The following is an 18,075-nucleotide window of genomic DNA, read 5'->3' on the forward strand; positions in this document are numbered from 1 at the left end:
TTTCTTATACTTCTCGAATAATTTCAAAGAATCACAGAATGGTTGTGGTTGGAAAACACCTCTGGAGATCACCTAGTGCAACTCTCCCGCTCAACAAGCAGGGTCACCTAGAGCACATTACACAGGGTCGCATCCAGGCGGGTTCTGGATATCTCCAGAGAAGAMGACTAACTTACCCACTGCAAAACACATACTGAAATAGAACAAGGCATCAGTTAGCATTCACCTTTATCTACTTGCAAAATCCAAATATGCATTTCCTCTCCCAAGCATCTTCTCATCTTGGTAGTTTGGTTCTGTTCTTTTAATCCAAGCACAGCAGACCCCAACAAGTACGTAGGCCTCCCCAGCACACATACTACAGAAGGAATACGGCATTGGCTCAGTGGCAACTAGAGTTCAGATAGCTTTCTGAATCGTGTGGAAAGAAGGATCTAAGCTACACAAGTTCCAATTAAAGTAGAAGAGCTTAAACTAAGGCAATCTATTTATTAAAAATGTCTTAGCAGCTGTGACCAGCGTGGATGAAGAGTAGTAAAAGAGGCTGCCCAGTGGTTGTTGTGCTGTTTTTAAATACATTTTCCACTAGGGCTAGGAATGATCTAGAGATTCATCATCTCAATGAGTGCTCTATAAACAGCTAATGTTGAAAGTCAGACCTGTAATAAATATATRCATTTCATAATTTCACTTCTGAGACAAACAATTCTGCTACAGACTAAAATGAGTACAGAAAAAATTAAAAAAATACAGGATAACTTAAGCCCTTTGTTTTCTTCAGTATTACTTGTTAGGAGATAAACTGGAACATGTAAAACAAATTACCTTMCATAATCCCTGTGAGGGTGCTCAGGATGCACATGGGACCGATTCTGCACAAGCATACAAGTATTAACAAGAGTTCAGAAGATCTTCCCTCATCTAGATCAATGTCTTTCTGCACATGCATCAGTCTTTTTCCTTTCCTTTTTGCTATATGCTCGTTCACTCTACAACCGTTTAAGCTTCCTAAAATCAGATGACTGTAATGGTCAAACACATGCACGGAGGAAAAAGAAACAAACGGACAAACAAAACAAAACAAAAAAAACTAACACAGCATGCCCTAGCATTTCTTACACTTGAAACAGGATAATAAACACCAGAAAGGAAGCACCATGAATCTGAGCATTGTATTATTATTAAACAAACAGCCTATATATTTGCATTTCATTAGCTCCTTGTGGTGCAAAACTACTAAAGTTATCAGAGACAAAGGGAAAAAAAATAAGTAGATAATAGCAAAGATTTCAAATACACTTACACAACCACGTGGTTTTACAGTTGCTTTACATAACAATAAAAACGTAATATACAGAAGGTTTTTGGCAGTGTGGGGAGAGATAGCATCAAAAGGCAATAACAGAGTAAGCACAAATGATCTCTTTAGAACAATTAAGCAATTTTAGAAGCACCACTATGTCCAAGAGCTAACGAGTCCAAAGAGACATACAGGTCAAAAGTGTGAGTTTCTCTCTATTGACCAGATAGCACATATATGGCCTTAGGAAGAGAAGATAACTGCATAATCATATTATATAATCCCCACTAGAAAAYAATCCTATATAAAACCCAGCACATAAAAAAGTATCTTTCCTACAAAAGCCAAAAGCAAGAAGCAATCTTCCGTACAGCTGTCTCAGCCTAATTAATAAAAGAAAAAAAAAGGGGAAAAATGCTTACTGGCATTACATATACTAGTTCAGAGAAAGMAAACCCCTGGATATCTATAAAACAGTAAGGTGCTTGAATAGTTCAATAACAAATTTGGAACTTCATTAAAGAAAGAATGGGTAAATAAAACATTTTATACATTAAACCTCACAGCTCTTGTAGTGACCTTGAACTGTAATAACATGAACATAGACAAACACAAACACTTGCTTTTGAATGCAGTTCATTCACTATCTTCAGCAAGGGCAGAAATTTAGCACTTGATCTCACGTTGTTCATGACATGTTACCTTCTCAGAAAGCCATCTAAGCAAACATCACAATTCCACTGCTACCTTAAAGTCCAGAAAACCAAATTCTCTCTCTGAAAATAAGCCAATTGCTGAAACTACTASATGATTTTCCAAATATACATAATTTAAAGAGTATGTAAGAGAAAGATTAGTTAAAATGTTGACCAATTCATGTTGCCTTGCATACAATTTTGTGCTGTGTAAATGCTAACCTAGGCTCAGCTACTGCACATGACAAAGATGTTCCCATGATCCCAAAGTGAARTTTAGATACATCCCCTTGACCAGAAACCTTTCAAGGTAATAAAACACACTTTTCCAATGACCAAAGAATACCATGTAAATGAAGATGACGAATGTCAATTCCTATGTACTCCTCACACTCAGGATTATTCCAATTGACCATTTAAGCACTTTAAAAACACTCTTTTCTCTTTCTCTTTTAATCAAACTCTTCTGATTAATGATTAAATACTTCAAAAATCTATACACACWTTCAGTAGCTCAGTTGATCATTGCTACTCATTTGCAAGTAAATAAAATAAGATAGTTTTATTTGTTCAATTTTAAAATTCCTCATAACCATTTGCTTTTTGTTGACAGGAGAACCTTGTCTCTTCAACTTCCCAGCAGACATGGGCTGCAGAGTTTGACAACAGTAATGGCTTACTGCAGAAAGACTGGTATGAGCATTACAAAAGAGAAGGGACCAGAACCAGTTTAGTGCAGCTGGAAAAGAGGGCAGRAAGACACTAACACTGTTCTTCGCAAGCCAGTAATTGTTTGCAGAAGAGAGCCACTGCCGTGGGCCAGAAGAGGCACACTGGTCCTCTTCGCAAAGCTTACACCTCACTGGTGAGTTGGTACACACTAGACTGCAACAAAGAAATAGCCTAGAAGAGAAATGCAAAGAGCCATGAATCTGTTTAAGAGACTGTCGGAAGTTTGCTCCTTGGAAAAGGAATTTGGCAAAATACATTTTTTCCCTCCAGGTTCTCCACTTCCAAAGTCCACACGTGACTCCACCCCACACATTCCCAATCTTCCCCAGCATGTRGTAGTTCAGTCATCAGCTTTAGTGCCTTTCTCTTTTCTTCTTCTTTCTAAATCAATGAATTGAATAGACTTCACCAGCTAACACACAATTCCCCTTTCCAGATCCAGACCCCAAACAGGGATCTTCCCTTTGCTCTCTTTAAGCCAAACTGATCACAAACAAATCCCATCCAGCTGCTCAGTCAGCCATAATGAGAGAGAGATCATGACACATCCCCGCTTTCCCTCAGTCTTTTASTCCATTTCTGCCTGCCCAGACCTTGCCAGTTCATCACATCTCCAGTGCAAAGCTCTACTGTCTGACCCCTAATTTTTAATCTTTCCTGACAAAATCTGATACTAGATATTGAAGATGTTCTAAATAGCTAGTTCTATGATACTTGGCACTGCAATGAAACAKGTACCCAAGCAATCTCAGTACTAAATTGTCTAAACGCGTAACTTCACATCCCTGCATAAAGAACAAAATCTACTATGAAAAACAAAGCAAAAATCCTTGTAAAGAGATGTAGAAGTCACAGCTTGCACCATCTACATGCATCTAAATTTGCAATTGCTACGGAAAAAATATCTACAAGACATACCTGGTATATTGCAAAAGCTCAAATATAACAGAATATTTATAGTCATTAGGAGTTAAGTACACACACTGCATACTAAGTACTTTAAATTGGAATGTCTCAGCACATGTAATAGCTCTTCAATTTAACCAGTATTTCCCTAACAAATAGTTACAGTCCTTCTAGTTATTGAGGTGGAAGGTGAAGTAGGAGCACAAAGACAGCAAAGAAAGATTAGCTATTGGACATCTTTATTATTTCTCTGCTACTATCCAGAAAAAAAAAACTAATATATCTCAAAACACATTATCCTATTACAATGTAGTAGTATCACAAAGTAACAGCTGTGATAACCTTGATGTGCATAAAACCGGAAAATAACCAAATCACATATTCAAGATACTRCAATAGGTCCTGAATAAAACAACTCACTTATTTACTTCAATCAGATAAGAAAAAAAGAATGCCATGTCAGAACATATGCAGAACTTAATTTTGGGGTGACAGACAGTGAGACAGCTACAAGCCCAAGGACTAAGCCTATTTTATTATTAAAGAATATTTAAACATAGCTGGAAATTGACATAACTCTTTGCAAATACAGACAAGGAAAAAAAAAAAGAAAAAAAAAGGTCATCCTATGCCCTGAAAATTTTACAGTCTGAATTCAACAATTCAGCATGTAGGTTAGCCCTTCACAAAGGCAAAGAGAAGTGGCTGAGTGATAGAAAATGAGAAATTGTTTTAAAAAGCAAAGTTTAGGAAAAAAGGAGGTAGCAACTCTTCCATAAAGGGCAGAAGTTGAACATCTTGTGCCTAAAAGCAATACCAAGTAGAACAAGGCAGCAGAAAAGAGACCAAAGTTAGTGGACTAGAATAAGGGTAAGAACAAGAGGGGAAAAGGGAGACAGGAGAGCAGGAATTGCGTATTTGGTGGGTATTCCCCTAACAAAGTAAAACGGCTCCTTTTGGATCATCTAATTCAGTATCCTATTTTTGACAGTGGCAAGAACAGATACTATTTACAGAGAATACATGACTGTGGCCACTATCTCCAGTCTATTCCCCTTGTACTCCCGCACCATCTAGAGCCACTGGATTAGGGATGATAAAGGGTACATCCCTGACTTTTCTCTTTGTATCTGCTTATCTGCTGCCCATAAATTTKTCTAGCCCATTTTTGAATGTGCTGATACTATTTGCCTCCACAACCTCCTGCAAGAACAGATTCCTGAATTTCACTGCCCATTGTACACAGGGATTTTATCCGTTCTAGAGTGACCCCCAGTAGTTTCAGTAAATAACCCTATTTCATATACTAYAGGATTTAGTGAGTAAGAGTTCTTGTCATGCTTCTCTTCCAGTTGCTAACGAAGCAGGGTGTGCTCCTTCAGGAGACAGARGTTTACTGGGCCTTTAACAGATTAAATCTGTAGCTTCCTACCTTTAATACTAATCTACATTGATTGATACCCACTAAATTTTAAGTGATTTTTGAACTTCCCTACCCATTTTCAGCTTGCTTACGTGTTTCCTCTCTTCCTTCTTCCCCYTCCCTCTACTTCTACATCAGCCTTTCTCTCACTCCATTCCTTTCTTGCTGTCACTCCCCTAAATTTCTTTTCCCACTTCTCACCGTTGTTTTCTCGCTCATGCTCTTACTCATGCGCTTCTAAAGATATAGGAAGACAATCCAGGGCTCAAGAGCCGCACACAGCTCATGCAGCAGTTCGAGGAGGCCTGCAAAGATACAGTTGGGCACCTGTTACATGCATTGTATTCTGAAAGGTGTAGTAGGTTGTGCCTTCCTGTTTTACACAGCATTGTGAGCAGTTAAAGATTGTATAAACATGCTGAYTTTATTGCTCTGTGAATATTTTGGCTTGCAAATGGGTGTAAAATACAACAACGCAGTGAAAACTATTGTAGTAGCTTTCATGTCGGCTTGTTATTTAAAACTCACTCATACACAAGAGAAGGTTGGCCCATGGATGGCCCTCTCTATCCATGCAAGAGAAGGATGTCCCATCTCTTCTGCTCTTTAAAAAGAGCAATAAGAAAGTGGAGCTAAACTGCTGCAGCTGAGAGAAAAACTAGTCTTCCTCCACTTTCCACCTTTGCTGCAAACCTTTCTTTCTGCAACTAGTGCAAGATTGTCTCAGCCATCTTGACAGGCCATCRCTCAGTGCCACCCTTTACACTCACTGTTAGTATTTCTATGCACAACCTTGCTGTCCATAGGACACAAGACCTTCTGCCCAGAGTGGTTTTGTGTCTCTACTCAAATTCCAGCTGGGAAGCACATCTTTCCACTTTTTCACGAACTCATTAATTCTCACAGTCTTTCCAATACCAGCAGTATAGTTATCCCCATATGGGAAGTGAGGAGATAGAAAAATTTCGGGAAGCTGTTGTTCCAGAGAAAGTGTTCAAATTTCACTAGAGGCTTAAATCCTGAGATGCTACTATAAAACAAGCAGTAGGGCACCTGAAGAATAAACTGAAGACCTGACCTGGTTACATTCCTAGTGACAGCCTTCCTAGGTCATTCTTGTAACTATTACACATCATCTTGCTCAAATTCCTAGATCACTATACTGCAATATTAAAGTTCAATTTTAAGTAGGAAGAAAAGAATCATAATAGCTTTAATGCAATGGAGAATTATAGTCACATTCATGATATTTTGAGATTTTATTTGGCATAGCTATTTAAAGTATTCTGTCTTTACCCTCTCACCCATAGTCCCCCCAAGTGTAAGTAACACAGTTTTCTCAAAAAAACGGAGCATAACAAAACATGATGTGATTCCCAAATTAAAAAAAAAAATCAAAACCAAAACTAGACAATTCTTGCTGATGAACAACTTACAAGGTAGTTATAAAGGTTTCTAAGACATGCAGGAAATAATTAATGTGCAAATGTGATATTGCAACAATCAGCTTGATTGATCAGAAATTTATGATGAAATGACTTTTTGTGGTATACTACAGTATTGATATAATTGCTCTAAAACTATATGTTATTACAACTGTGTACATTTTAGCAATCTTTCAAAACCATCTGCAACAGTTAAGCACTGCTTTAATTAAAATATACTGCAATGTCTTTATTTGTTATAGGCCATTTCTCAGAGCAGCCAGAGTCTATGCTTGTTCAGAATACCAAACAATACATTAAAACTTTCTGGAAGTTGTCCACTTGAAAATTTCAAATGTATGACACATTCATAGCAGTGATCACCTAAATTAGCATTTTAACATTTCAGTGGGGGTAGTCAGTTTGCAGGTAAAACATTTTGGACAGTTATCCTGACAGACTTCCTTGTGTAACAATCACTACTGCACTGAAGCTATTCTGGTGTCTCCTAAAACTCTGATGAATTTCTGCATCCATAGAACAAGATTTCTCCCCTGCTCCCTCCATCAACTTATCTACTGTGAAAAGCCACCTTTAGCTTCAGAATTAATTTTTAATGTTTGTGGGGCTTTTTCACTCATGTTTGCACTACTCAGCAGGAAAGGGGAAAAATCACACTGGTTTCTCCTTAACAGACACTGGAATTAGCTTCACTGGCAAAAAACTATTGCTCATATATCCACAGCAGAAAGAACATTAAATATTAGCAGCTTACCCACCACAGGAATACCTTTATTCTAGCCAGTAACATTTATACTGCCTTTACAGTTCTCTACATCATTTCTAGGTTTCCAGTGAGTCCAACAGCTCCAGAGGGAAAAATCAGAAATGCACTTCTCTAATCTCTTAGACAGTCTTTTCTACCAATACAAAAAAAAAATTAAAATACATCCACTGACATCCTGATTTGGTTTACACTCATTTTTGACTCTAAAAGTTGAAGACCTTGGAGGAATCAAGTCCTAAATTCTGCACCTCTTCACAAAAATATGGAAGCAAAAAAATTTAACAGGACTCTACATCATTAATCGTACAGTCTTTTAAATCCAATTACTTTGTATTTTCTCTTAAACAAATGAGCTGCCAAAACTTGGCCTGGGCCCAGTTCTCAAAACAGCTCAACTAAAACCTTACCTGATCTATATTTTAAGTTGCAAAATCATGCAGGAGAAGGAGAAGAATCAAACACTACATCTAAATACATGCTACAATCCGCACAACCCGCTCTCCTCTTCTCCCCATCTCCCATCCCAGGAAGCCCAGGTTAATAAAGAACGCTGCTCGTTTGATGATGCAGTTAAGCATACAGATCTATGTTATATTCTCCTGGTAGTGTCAATTAGTCTCTTACACACAGAAGATATTTATTAAATGCACTGTAGTAACCATTACACTTTCCACAAATGCCTTGGAAGACCAATCGCACATTGCTGAAATTTGCAAATTGGCAAGGGAATGAAGAAACCCCCTCTGAATTCCAAAGTGTACAGTGTTTATTTTGACACTTTTTGTTTATTTATAGTACTTGACAATTCATGTTCCCTAGTTCATCTTGTAAAATAATGAAGTCAGTATTTAGACCTGCAGTGTAAAGCCTCAGAAGGAAAAATACATACAAACTTATTCCATTCAAATAAATGTACAGATTGGAAGGATTCTACTATAATGACTAAACAATATAATTAATTTAACCAAGTTTAAAGCACTTTCTTTGGTCAAGAAAGCACACCCTTAACTTTGTATACGGTGTACAAGTCTATGCAGATGTGCAATAATCTCTTAACTCATTCACATAAAATCACTTGCCCTTCTTGCTTAGTACATTAAATACTTTTAGAGGTGTGCTATATGGAAGACTGTAGTCTCTCACTTAAAATTACACAAGACTACAGGCAGAAGCTGCAGAAGTTTTGCTACGCACAAGCTTATCAATAACCTTAATCCATTGATATAACCTCTATAGGTGCAGGTGAGTTCTGTCTCTACCCTAGAACACCCCTTTGCTAACAGGGCCATGCTCAGCCTGGCATCAGACTACATCTTATCTGACCTCAGGATCAATCCCTTCTACAGAAACCACAAAACTCTCAGTCACTACCAACCTGCCCTTGTGGAAATCTTCAGAACACAGAAACTTCTCCTATCACATTATCAGTCCCCTAGATTTCCTACTTCTCTGTGGAAGTTTTATCTTCTTATAAAAAGACAAAGCAGAATCAAGCCCTTAATGCGTACTCCACATAATGCTTCCTATTTATGTCTGTAAAGTACAATGCACATGTCATACAGATATTTCTTAAAACAAAAACAGACATATAACCCATTGCTATGCATGCATCCAAGTATAAAAATCAAGACTGGCAAAGCTGGAACGCGACTGAAATTTCACCAAATTAAAGACTGCATAACCAAGACAGAAATATTAGAATGTGTCTGATAAAACATATATGTAGCATAACAAATACAATCGCACAGTGCCCTCCAAGGACAACAAAGCTGAAAGTCAAATAATAAAAATTAAGTAGTATACAAGAGAGTGTGCACAGGAGGGATTTCAATCCTCTTTGTTCTTAGCCATGATACAATTTCACAGCCGCCCKCAAGATTCATCGTTCTGATGTTTGGCATGCAAGAGCACAGAACATAGTTCATTGGGGAATTACTGAGCCAGGACGTGCCAAACAATCTACCATAGACCGAGCCAGCCACTGCCACAGGATCTGAGGAGCCTTGCCATTAAACTGCTTCTGATTTTTAAAGRAAACTGGCAAAAGCAGTTCACTGTCTTCAGAAACGTGAATTTTTGTAATATTAACTAATCAGTCCACAGTAAAGAAGCTGCTCCTATGCAGCTATTGTCTGAAGACATCAAGCAGAGAACTTTGCCTAAAGGAATTGCAACCTACATATACTTGGAATTCACCAACTATATAAATRGTACTATCTTTATGGTTTGCAAAATAGACCATACCCAGCTGCTGAGGATGGCTAAATTAGTTAATACTCTGTTTCAAAAGGAAGAGTTATTTCTCCAGGGACCATGTGCCAAACAAAGGGGGGAGGGAATGGTAAACCGCTAGTAGTTTATATGACAAAAGACATTTTTCAACTACATATAGCAGTAATTATGAAGATCTTTCCTATCTTATACTTTGAAACCTCTTACAGAAAAAAAAAAAAAAAAACTATTTCAGAGGAACAATGGAGTGCTGAAGACACTTTCACAAGCTGGGAATTYGAATTAAACGGGATCTGCATTGTAGCCACAAGATAAAAATGCATACTTTTTTTCAAAAAAAAAAAACAAGGAAATAAAACTCTGCATTTGTGTCATTTTTGATCTAATAATTTGAGTGTGTACATAAAGAAACAAATGCCTTACTGAAATTAACATTTGTAATTACAAAATGCAAGACCAGAAAGTTTATGCTAGAGTGTGGCTATGTTCAGGAAAGTCTTCAAATCATGAAAAAGAGTGAAACTATAATTTAATAACAACAGTACATCTTAGATAATACTCTAGATTTAAAAGCACTTAAAGCATTATTAGAGTTGGAGATATTCATAAAATACATTTGCAAAAAATTCTAAGCACCAGAAAAATGCATACTTTTCAAAACAAATCAAAACAAATGCTACACTTTCACAGTATGTAGAGGAAATATATTAATTAGAAAAATAAACCATTGAGTTCAAAATACCTTTGAACCACGTATTTTCTGCAGACTTCTCCCTAGTCAAGAAACCTTACTTCCACTTTGCAAAGTTTTGAAAACTCCAAATATTCCACATATTAGAGCAGAGACCACTTCTCCCCACTGTCTATACTGAGACATGTATTTATTAAGTGTTGACAGYTAACTTTCACAAGACTCTCAAGGAGATCTGGTCCTTATTCTATGAATTTACAAAAACGAGGCTGAAGGAGCCAGGAAACACAACTGTATTTTATTATTATTTAAATAACGAATTTGCGATAGCATTTCACTCTGAAGTGATTGTAAGCCTGGCAGGCAAATGTCTCTTTCCGTAAAGACTTGAAAATGATTTTTAAGTAACAGCTGGTCTTGCCTATATGGCCTTAAATGAGCCATGTGGAGACAAACTTGTTTCAGTTTGGGAAAGAAAGATTAAAAACATTAATTCTAGTTAATATCCATTTTGGTCTCTCTACACAGATGGGAAAAATAACATTAGATTACCATGCTTACATACAGTCAATACCAGACACCCAATAAAGCATTAACTCAAAGCCCTGCTCGTAACACAACCGATGTACACAGTTCCAGCAGAACAGCTAAGCTCAAGGCAGCCTGCAACAAAGGAGATTTACATTCATTTCTCCACTTCGCCACAGACTTCCTGTGTGACCTTGGACAAGTCACTTGTTTTTCCCCATTTTACAGATGGGTAGTTGCAGCACACAGAGACCATTTATTTCATAACCTCATAGCAATTAACAGACTTACGAACAGGAGATGCGCAGATATGGAGGTCAAATAAATGACATAAAGAATATAAACAGTACTTTAAGATTTAATCAACTCCTGCTAAAGCTTGGAAACCTAGTCATCATGACAGAACTAAAGCTTTGGCACAAGATTCACAAGTGTTATCTACAAATGTAGCAACTACAGACAGTTGCAGATGCAGACTTCTAAGATCCAGTGCAAAGACACGATACACTGTTATCACAAACACATACAAAAAACGAAAGTCCAGAGTCTTATTTAAATTCTAACTCAAAAGTTACAACTTTCCATTATAATTCAAAATAGGAAGAGACCATCAGGTACCATCTTAACAGATCTGAAACACTTTAGGTCTGCATAGTTATTCTCCACTTCATATTAACCACTAACCACCTTTTGAATTTGAAAGCCACATTTAACTTTCATAACTTAACATCAATATCAGAAACAAATCATCTTGCAGACAACAGAAAATTAAAGAAGAGAAGAACGGTAAGAACCATTCAAAATGAACAAAATGCTTTACATATGCTACACTAGGACATTAACCAGGATAGCACTGTCTCCTTCAGGAACCCACAAATTTGTGAAATGTATTAATTATGTATTGTTTAGAAAAAAATCTTCAAATCCAAAATCTATTTCTGCAAAGGCAGGCCAAACATGTACTGTATTTCCATGCAGCTAACCTCTGCCTCTGTAGAAATAATAGCTACAAGAATAAAAGAGAAACTCATTTTTATGTTATTTTGTAAGACATATCAAATGGCTTTCATTATTTGCAACTGCATCTTATATGCGGTGTTTTATAAGAAGAAATATAAAACAGTTCTTACTAAAAACTGTTTACAACCTAGAACTTTTTCTTTCAACATGCTCAGTTGCTCTGGGATGTGTTAAATATCTTGAACTCCTATTACTGCAGTAAGAGTGGAAGAAGAGCAGCACTTTGCAATGAGGCCAAAAATTAAAGCATGACCAATGTTGAATTGCTGTCAAACACAGGGCATTGGATAAAATAACGTGGAAAAATAAAAGAATGATGGTGAGGGGTATAAGATCAAGCATCCAGTGGTAGGAGGACAGGAGTCCTACATTTCCAAAACAACACAGAATCTTTTCTGTTAAAAAATGTACAGTTCAGAGGCACTTAAGCAATGTTGGAGCCTACTTCATTTTCCAAAGTGGCTTTGAGACTTTTGCTCCTCTAAAGTTGGTAAGTTAATAGCAGAGCAGATGATACCTTGGGTCTTATATAGCTACCCAATTATATGAGTTCTGAGATTAGTCTTGCGGGGGAAAGGGGTTGTGAGGTTCCTCTAAAAAGAAGGGAATCCTCCCACACACACACTTCCCACAGTAACACCTGAAAAAGTGTGCAGAGGCGCAGGACAAAAGGCACATAGGACAGCAGAGATGAGGGGCTTGAGATCAGAGGAAAGGTCAGGATAATCAAAGCACCCAAGGAAGGAAACTGAAACTAAGTTCTGAAACTACTTTTTTAATACCTTACTCACAGCATGTTAATAATGTTCATATGGGGGGGGGGGGTAATAAAAGAAAGCAGTGACACTGTTAGCAGGCTTCCCCAGAGCAAGTTTTGGCAACTTTAAACATCACACAGCAACTACAGTTTCTCAACTGCTTAATCTCCTCATACTCACAAACTATTTCTTCGACAAGAGGTGAACTTTCTCCATAACTGCGATAGCTGAAACTCATCTCACTGTTGTGGCAATCAGCACCTGCCTACTCTTTTACAAACCAGTTGCTACAAAGGTAAATTTCCCATGCTCCACTGTGCAATTTGAATCTGGCTAGTCATAAGCAGAGCTGTTCTCCTTCACTCTCACCACTAATTTTAATAAAGTAGGATGACTTCCACCCTAAGATAAGCAATACCAAAAACACCTTTGATCACACTCACAAAAAAAAAAAAAAAAAAAACCTCTGTCCTTTTCTTCCTACTTATCAACATATCAACAGACAGTAAGAAATATGCCAGTTTCACAGTATTATTTTTCAGACTTGCCAACCTTCAATGTCATTCATATGAAGGCTGGAAGGAATGCAGAATACCTGCCATTACACTATAGGCAAAGATTAATAGTCACTGCTTTTACTATGAACTAATTTTTACCATTAGAACTATTTAGAAAGTTTGAAACAACACAAAGTTACTGTGTGTGCCTTGAAGCATACTATCTTCAGTGGTCTATGTAACAAGCAAATCACAATCATATTTTGACAGGTAGTCTGCTAGATCATTTTTATCCGTGAGTGATGCCAATTCAGACAAGGAGAAATTAGGGTTCCAATATTACTTAAACAAACTTTCAGATGAAACTTGCAATCTGACATACACTACTACAACTTTTGACAGATCTACTAGGTTCAAACCACAATCCTGGTCCTTTGATCATCCAGACTGGAGTAACTACAAGTCACAGGTCCTTTCTGATCCACGTTTCTGGGTTTTTTTCCAATGAAAATCAGAGTATGGTGCAATGAGGAGGGGAAAGCATCTGGACTTCATCCTGACACAGAGTCAGGATGCAGACAGGACAAACATTTCCAATCCAAGAGCTGGAAGCTCCAGTAAAACAAGAGTAGTCACTATGGTTACCAAAATAATACCATCATGACTGAAGGCTTCTGAGCCCATTAGTTATCTTCCAAGCAGCACAAAATCTTAGTATCACGTAAAAAAATTTTTTTTTGCCTAGCCAGTTACTGAAACATTGTAATTCATTTAGATGAATATTTAAAATACATCGTAGAAAACACTTTTGACATTGATTCACTATATAAATAAAAAAAGCTTTACATACCCTAAACCACTTTCCTTTCCCCTAAGCATCACCCACCAATAGCACTGTCAAATCATCTGTAGCAGCTGTTGAAGGGCCAGTGAGATTTTAATGAATCTACTCAAATAAGAAGGTCTTTTTCAGTCTAGACTTATACTCACATGCCTCATTTGATTAATTCTGATCCTTCAGACTGGTCCTGAAAGAGTGGCTCTGGACTTGTTTGCCTAACTCATGACAATGTTTCCCTGTAGACTACCAGGAGCAAAAAATCTTCAATAAAAAGGCGTATGTGCATTGTGACAATTCAATACTAAAAAGATCAACTTAGGTATTTATAAACAACATTTTCTTTTGATTGTTACTGCTACCAACATCAAAAGGCCTCAAACCTAATCCCACCACAGCAAGAAGAAAAGAACAGAGTCATGCTTTGGCAGCTACAGTGAACACAGACTAGATTGAAAACAACCTTCTTGAATGAACAGGCACAACCAAAGATTTTACACAACTGCTGTCTCCTCGCCAAACGCAAAGAGGCTGGGCCACCAAGTAATGAACCAAATCAACCAGTTACATGCTTTAAAAGGTACCAGTTTCTAAAACATACTCAAAAATAAGCTGCTCCATAAAAGGCAACAGAATCTCTCTACTTCATCAGCTAACATGCTACTGTAGGGCACCTACTGAGTGATAAACTCACACATCTCTTCCACTATAAGTTACTGTTTAAAACAGAACTCTCTGAGCTAAAAAGCTCATAGCATTTTAATGTCTTCTGCTTTTTTGGCAGGAGTCTTATTTATATAAGATTAGTACAGTCAAGTATTAGATTTATAAACCAGAAAAAACAAACCAAGAGCAAGTTTTCACACTCTTCTTTACAGGACAGTTTCAGAAACATACACACAAGCAGTATGACAGATTCAAACGCAATTATTAGAAAAACAAAACAACCCCTCCCCCCCAGAAAACTCATATCAAAACACGTAACATCTTTGCAGTCCCCCTCTTGGACCTCCCAGAAACTGATGTCATCCAAGTATTCACAAAAGTACTTTAAGCCATCTAAACTGTCATTCCTCTGCTCTATCCAGAAACTTTGAAGGTTAATTACAACTAACACAAAACACACTTTAGCCCCTCATCTTCCCCCACCCTCCCCAGGGGAGAATCAACACAAACCTGCAGTTTGGAGGTGGATCTAAGGTGATGTCAGCCAATTCCTTCTGAATCCTGTAGCAATAAAAGCAAAAAAGAACAAAAGTAAGTCACTGTGCGAGATTGCAGTTAACATGTACTCCTTACAGACCTACTGTTACCATGAGTTTGCAACACTGTGTAAGAGAGGAGCACTCAGTTGTTGCATCCCACCAGTCCAAACACACTAAACAGGACAGGTACCCTATTACACAGACAGTCAGAAAAGCAGACAGGCACTGTGCCCTGAACCCAGACTGATGCACTGCTGCATGCTCCCATGAAGATGCCAGCCACACAGGTGCAGTGGAAAAGCCTGTCCTCTACTCTTGCCAACCTGCCTATAAATGAGGGACACCCTCTGCAAATGGAACGTACAGGGCTCTAGGACAAAACTGCAGTCTCAGAAAGAATTTTGTTTTGCTGGATTGAAAGAAACATTCACTGCCAAATTGGCTTCCCTTCTCTCCATCACCATTCTGAGAAAAAAACACCAGCCTCAGGGGAGTGAATAACTAAGCCATTTCCAAGGACACTTAGAAGAAGGTGAAAATCTGCATATTTCCAAGGCTGCTGCATATACCTGCCCTCCAATTCTCCCCTTTCCTCGCCTCCAAAAAACCCTGTAACAACTACGTCCCTTCCCTCAGGACTTCAGCCACTCCTCTCTTCACCACTTCAGACAACACCCTCCCCTCCCTCAACAGACTATTCTGGGCTTACATACCACCACACTGTTTTGCCACAAAATGCCCAACTAACTATCCTCCCCTTCCCTGGAGTCCCATTACTGTCACTCAAGCTTTCCCTCCAAATTTCCCCACCCAGCACTCAGTCTGCCTCTGTTCCCCTTTAAACTCAACCAGCATCTTCTGCCTCTTTGCTACTTGTCACATGCAACAAGAACCACAGTCTTTTTGTATTAGGCACTTCACAATCAGTAGGCTTTTAAAACTATCTCATTTTCAGAATAGCTAGGAGAACCACACATAAACACCACTTGCCACTATCTATGCAAGTTTCCCAAGGAAACATGCAGAGTGGAGATCTAGAATAACCAAACTGCCTAAATTCTGCAAAGCCACAGAGAACTCTTAGTTATGATAGCAGAGCATTTGCCTAAAACCTGTCACTTTTGACATCTGCACATATAACCTTTCTGTGCCATTTGACMAAGCTTTTCAATGAGATAGGCTGTTACACTTATTGAAGTACTGAAAGTTTGGTTGAGAACTTCATTTGTCAGTTTAGCTTTCTGGATGCTGCTAAATTTAGGCAAAACAGAGTAAATAAGAAAGGGTAATGATGTTTTAACTGAATGACTACAAGAGTCTGTCCAGGTGAGGAGATCTGACTGATGTAGCTGGAATTATTACTGTTCTATTCAGGCATCTCCTCCCGATATGGGCATTATTCTGGAATTAAAGTATTTTTCCCCTAAAAAAAAATCCACTCTGCTTTGTTAGAAAAATGGTATTTTAGAATAGAATGTCCACAAGTGGACCTGCTATGGATTATCTACTCTAGTCAATGTACAGCTATATAGAAAAAAAWATATATATGTGATGAGCAAACAGGAAAAGAGTAATGTATTTGGTGGAAAAGATCTGGCACTGTACTACACTACTTGCACTCATATACACTTTCTTTCATCCAGAGAACTCAAAATTCTTCCTAAACATTAATTAACCCTCAAAGAAGTACTAAAAGTAAAAAGCCATTATATAACAACCCTTTTCTACAGAGAGAGAAACTGATGTAGAAATTAAATATGCTACTCAAGACCACATAGTTTCCACTAGCAGAAAAGGAATTAAACTCCCCCACGCCATTCCTAAAACATCCCTATATCTGATGCTAATAAGGAAAAGAGAAAAGGCAGCAGAAATAACTGGAGGACAGAAAAACAGTCTGGAGAAAAAGAAAAATATTTGGGATGGAATGGAGGAAGAAGCAGCAAGAGAGATCACAGAGCAGTAATGTCGGGCAGACACTCCTTACTGCACAGAGATGCTGAAAAAAGTAAGATGATGGCAGCTTTGTGTGGAAAGGTTGAACATAAGTGCTAGAGATGAGGAATGGGAGCAGCAGGAAAAAAGAGCCAAAGAAAATGAGGAAAGAGAAAAGATACAGCGAAGCAGTTAAAAAAAAAAAGTCTAACTGCAGCCTCACCTCTTGGCACTGGTAGATAGCAGCTTAGAGTTTTTACTCATGCTGACTTTGCTCTCCTTCTTCTTAGGTGTGCTTGCCTCTTTCTCTGTCTGTTGGTTGGAGGATGAAGATGAGGAGGAGCTGGTGCTGGCCCTCGAATCGTCATCCGACATAGCGACCCCCCCACCACACACCCCAACCTGGAGAGGAGACACCATAGGGTGTGGGGAACAAACAGTGAACACAAACACACACAGAGAAAGGCAGCTGACAATCTTGCTCTGTGTATGGGTCATGCTCTTTTTAAAGAGTCCTCATGTCTCCCTCTCTTTTTCAGGTCCTACTGTCCAAGCAGGAGGAGCAGTAGCCTCCCCTGCACTAGTAATACTGAGGAAGAAGGGACTTTTAAAGCTTTCTCTCAGAAAGCAAGTGAGGAATGAGAGGAGCAGGGACTGGACTGCAAAGATCAGGAAAGCTCAAAAGCAATTCTTTCTAATCTTCCCCCAAACTGCACACACAGGAGGAGCCATCACCACCCACCACTATCCAGCCTAGGGGTGTAGGAAATAAAAACAGCGCAGCTTCAGTCTCGTGGGTTCCCTGGAAGCATGTGGTGGAGGTGGGAAGGGGCAAGAGGGCCACCACTGCCAGCACTAAAATGGAAGTGGGGCATCACTAGCAACAGGGGGAGACCCCGAAGGAGGATTTGTAACCTGTAGGGGAAGAAACCCCTGCTTGCTGGATCTGGTGTTGGGAGCGTGTGTCCGGAGAGGGGGGGGAAGGGCGAGAGGAATAAAAGGGAACAGCTAAATAGGGGCTGGGGTATGCTGAGGAGATCCACTGAGGCCCACAGCACAGGGGGCTGCCAGCAAACAGGGAAGGGAGCAGGGGGTCTGCGCTGG

At 38.6% G+C, this 18,075-nt stretch overlaps 1 protein-coding gene across 3 annotated transcripts in view; it reads right to left on the bottom strand.

The window, feature by feature from the left end:
• Positions 1–18,075, bottom strand: part of UBE2E1 (ubiquitin conjugating enzyme E2 E1) — a 46,395-nt gene that overhangs the window by 26,848 nt on the left and 1,472 nt on the right. For 2 of the 3 annotated variants that reach the window (XM_085322425.1, XM_085322423.1), the window contains 2 exons: positions 17,195–17,373; positions 15,008–15,058 (listed from right to left, as the gene is read on the bottom strand). In XM_085322425.1, coding sequence (XP_085178551.1) covers positions 15,008–15,058; positions 17,195–17,346 — 203 coding nt within the window. In that variant the 5' untranslated portion in view covers positions 17,347–17,373. The remainder of the gene's footprint in view (positions 1–15,007; positions 15,059–17,194; positions 17,374–18,075) is intronic. The other variant, XM_085322424.1, reaches the window with a different exon arrangement.

Source organism: Rhea americana, unplaced genomic scaffold, assembly GCF_003343005.1.
Source record: "Rhea americana isolate MKP2758 unplaced genomic scaffold, rheAme1 scaffold_77, whole genome shotgun sequence".
NCBI lineage: Eukaryota > Metazoa > Chordata > Aves > Rheiformes > Rheidae > Rhea > Rhea americana.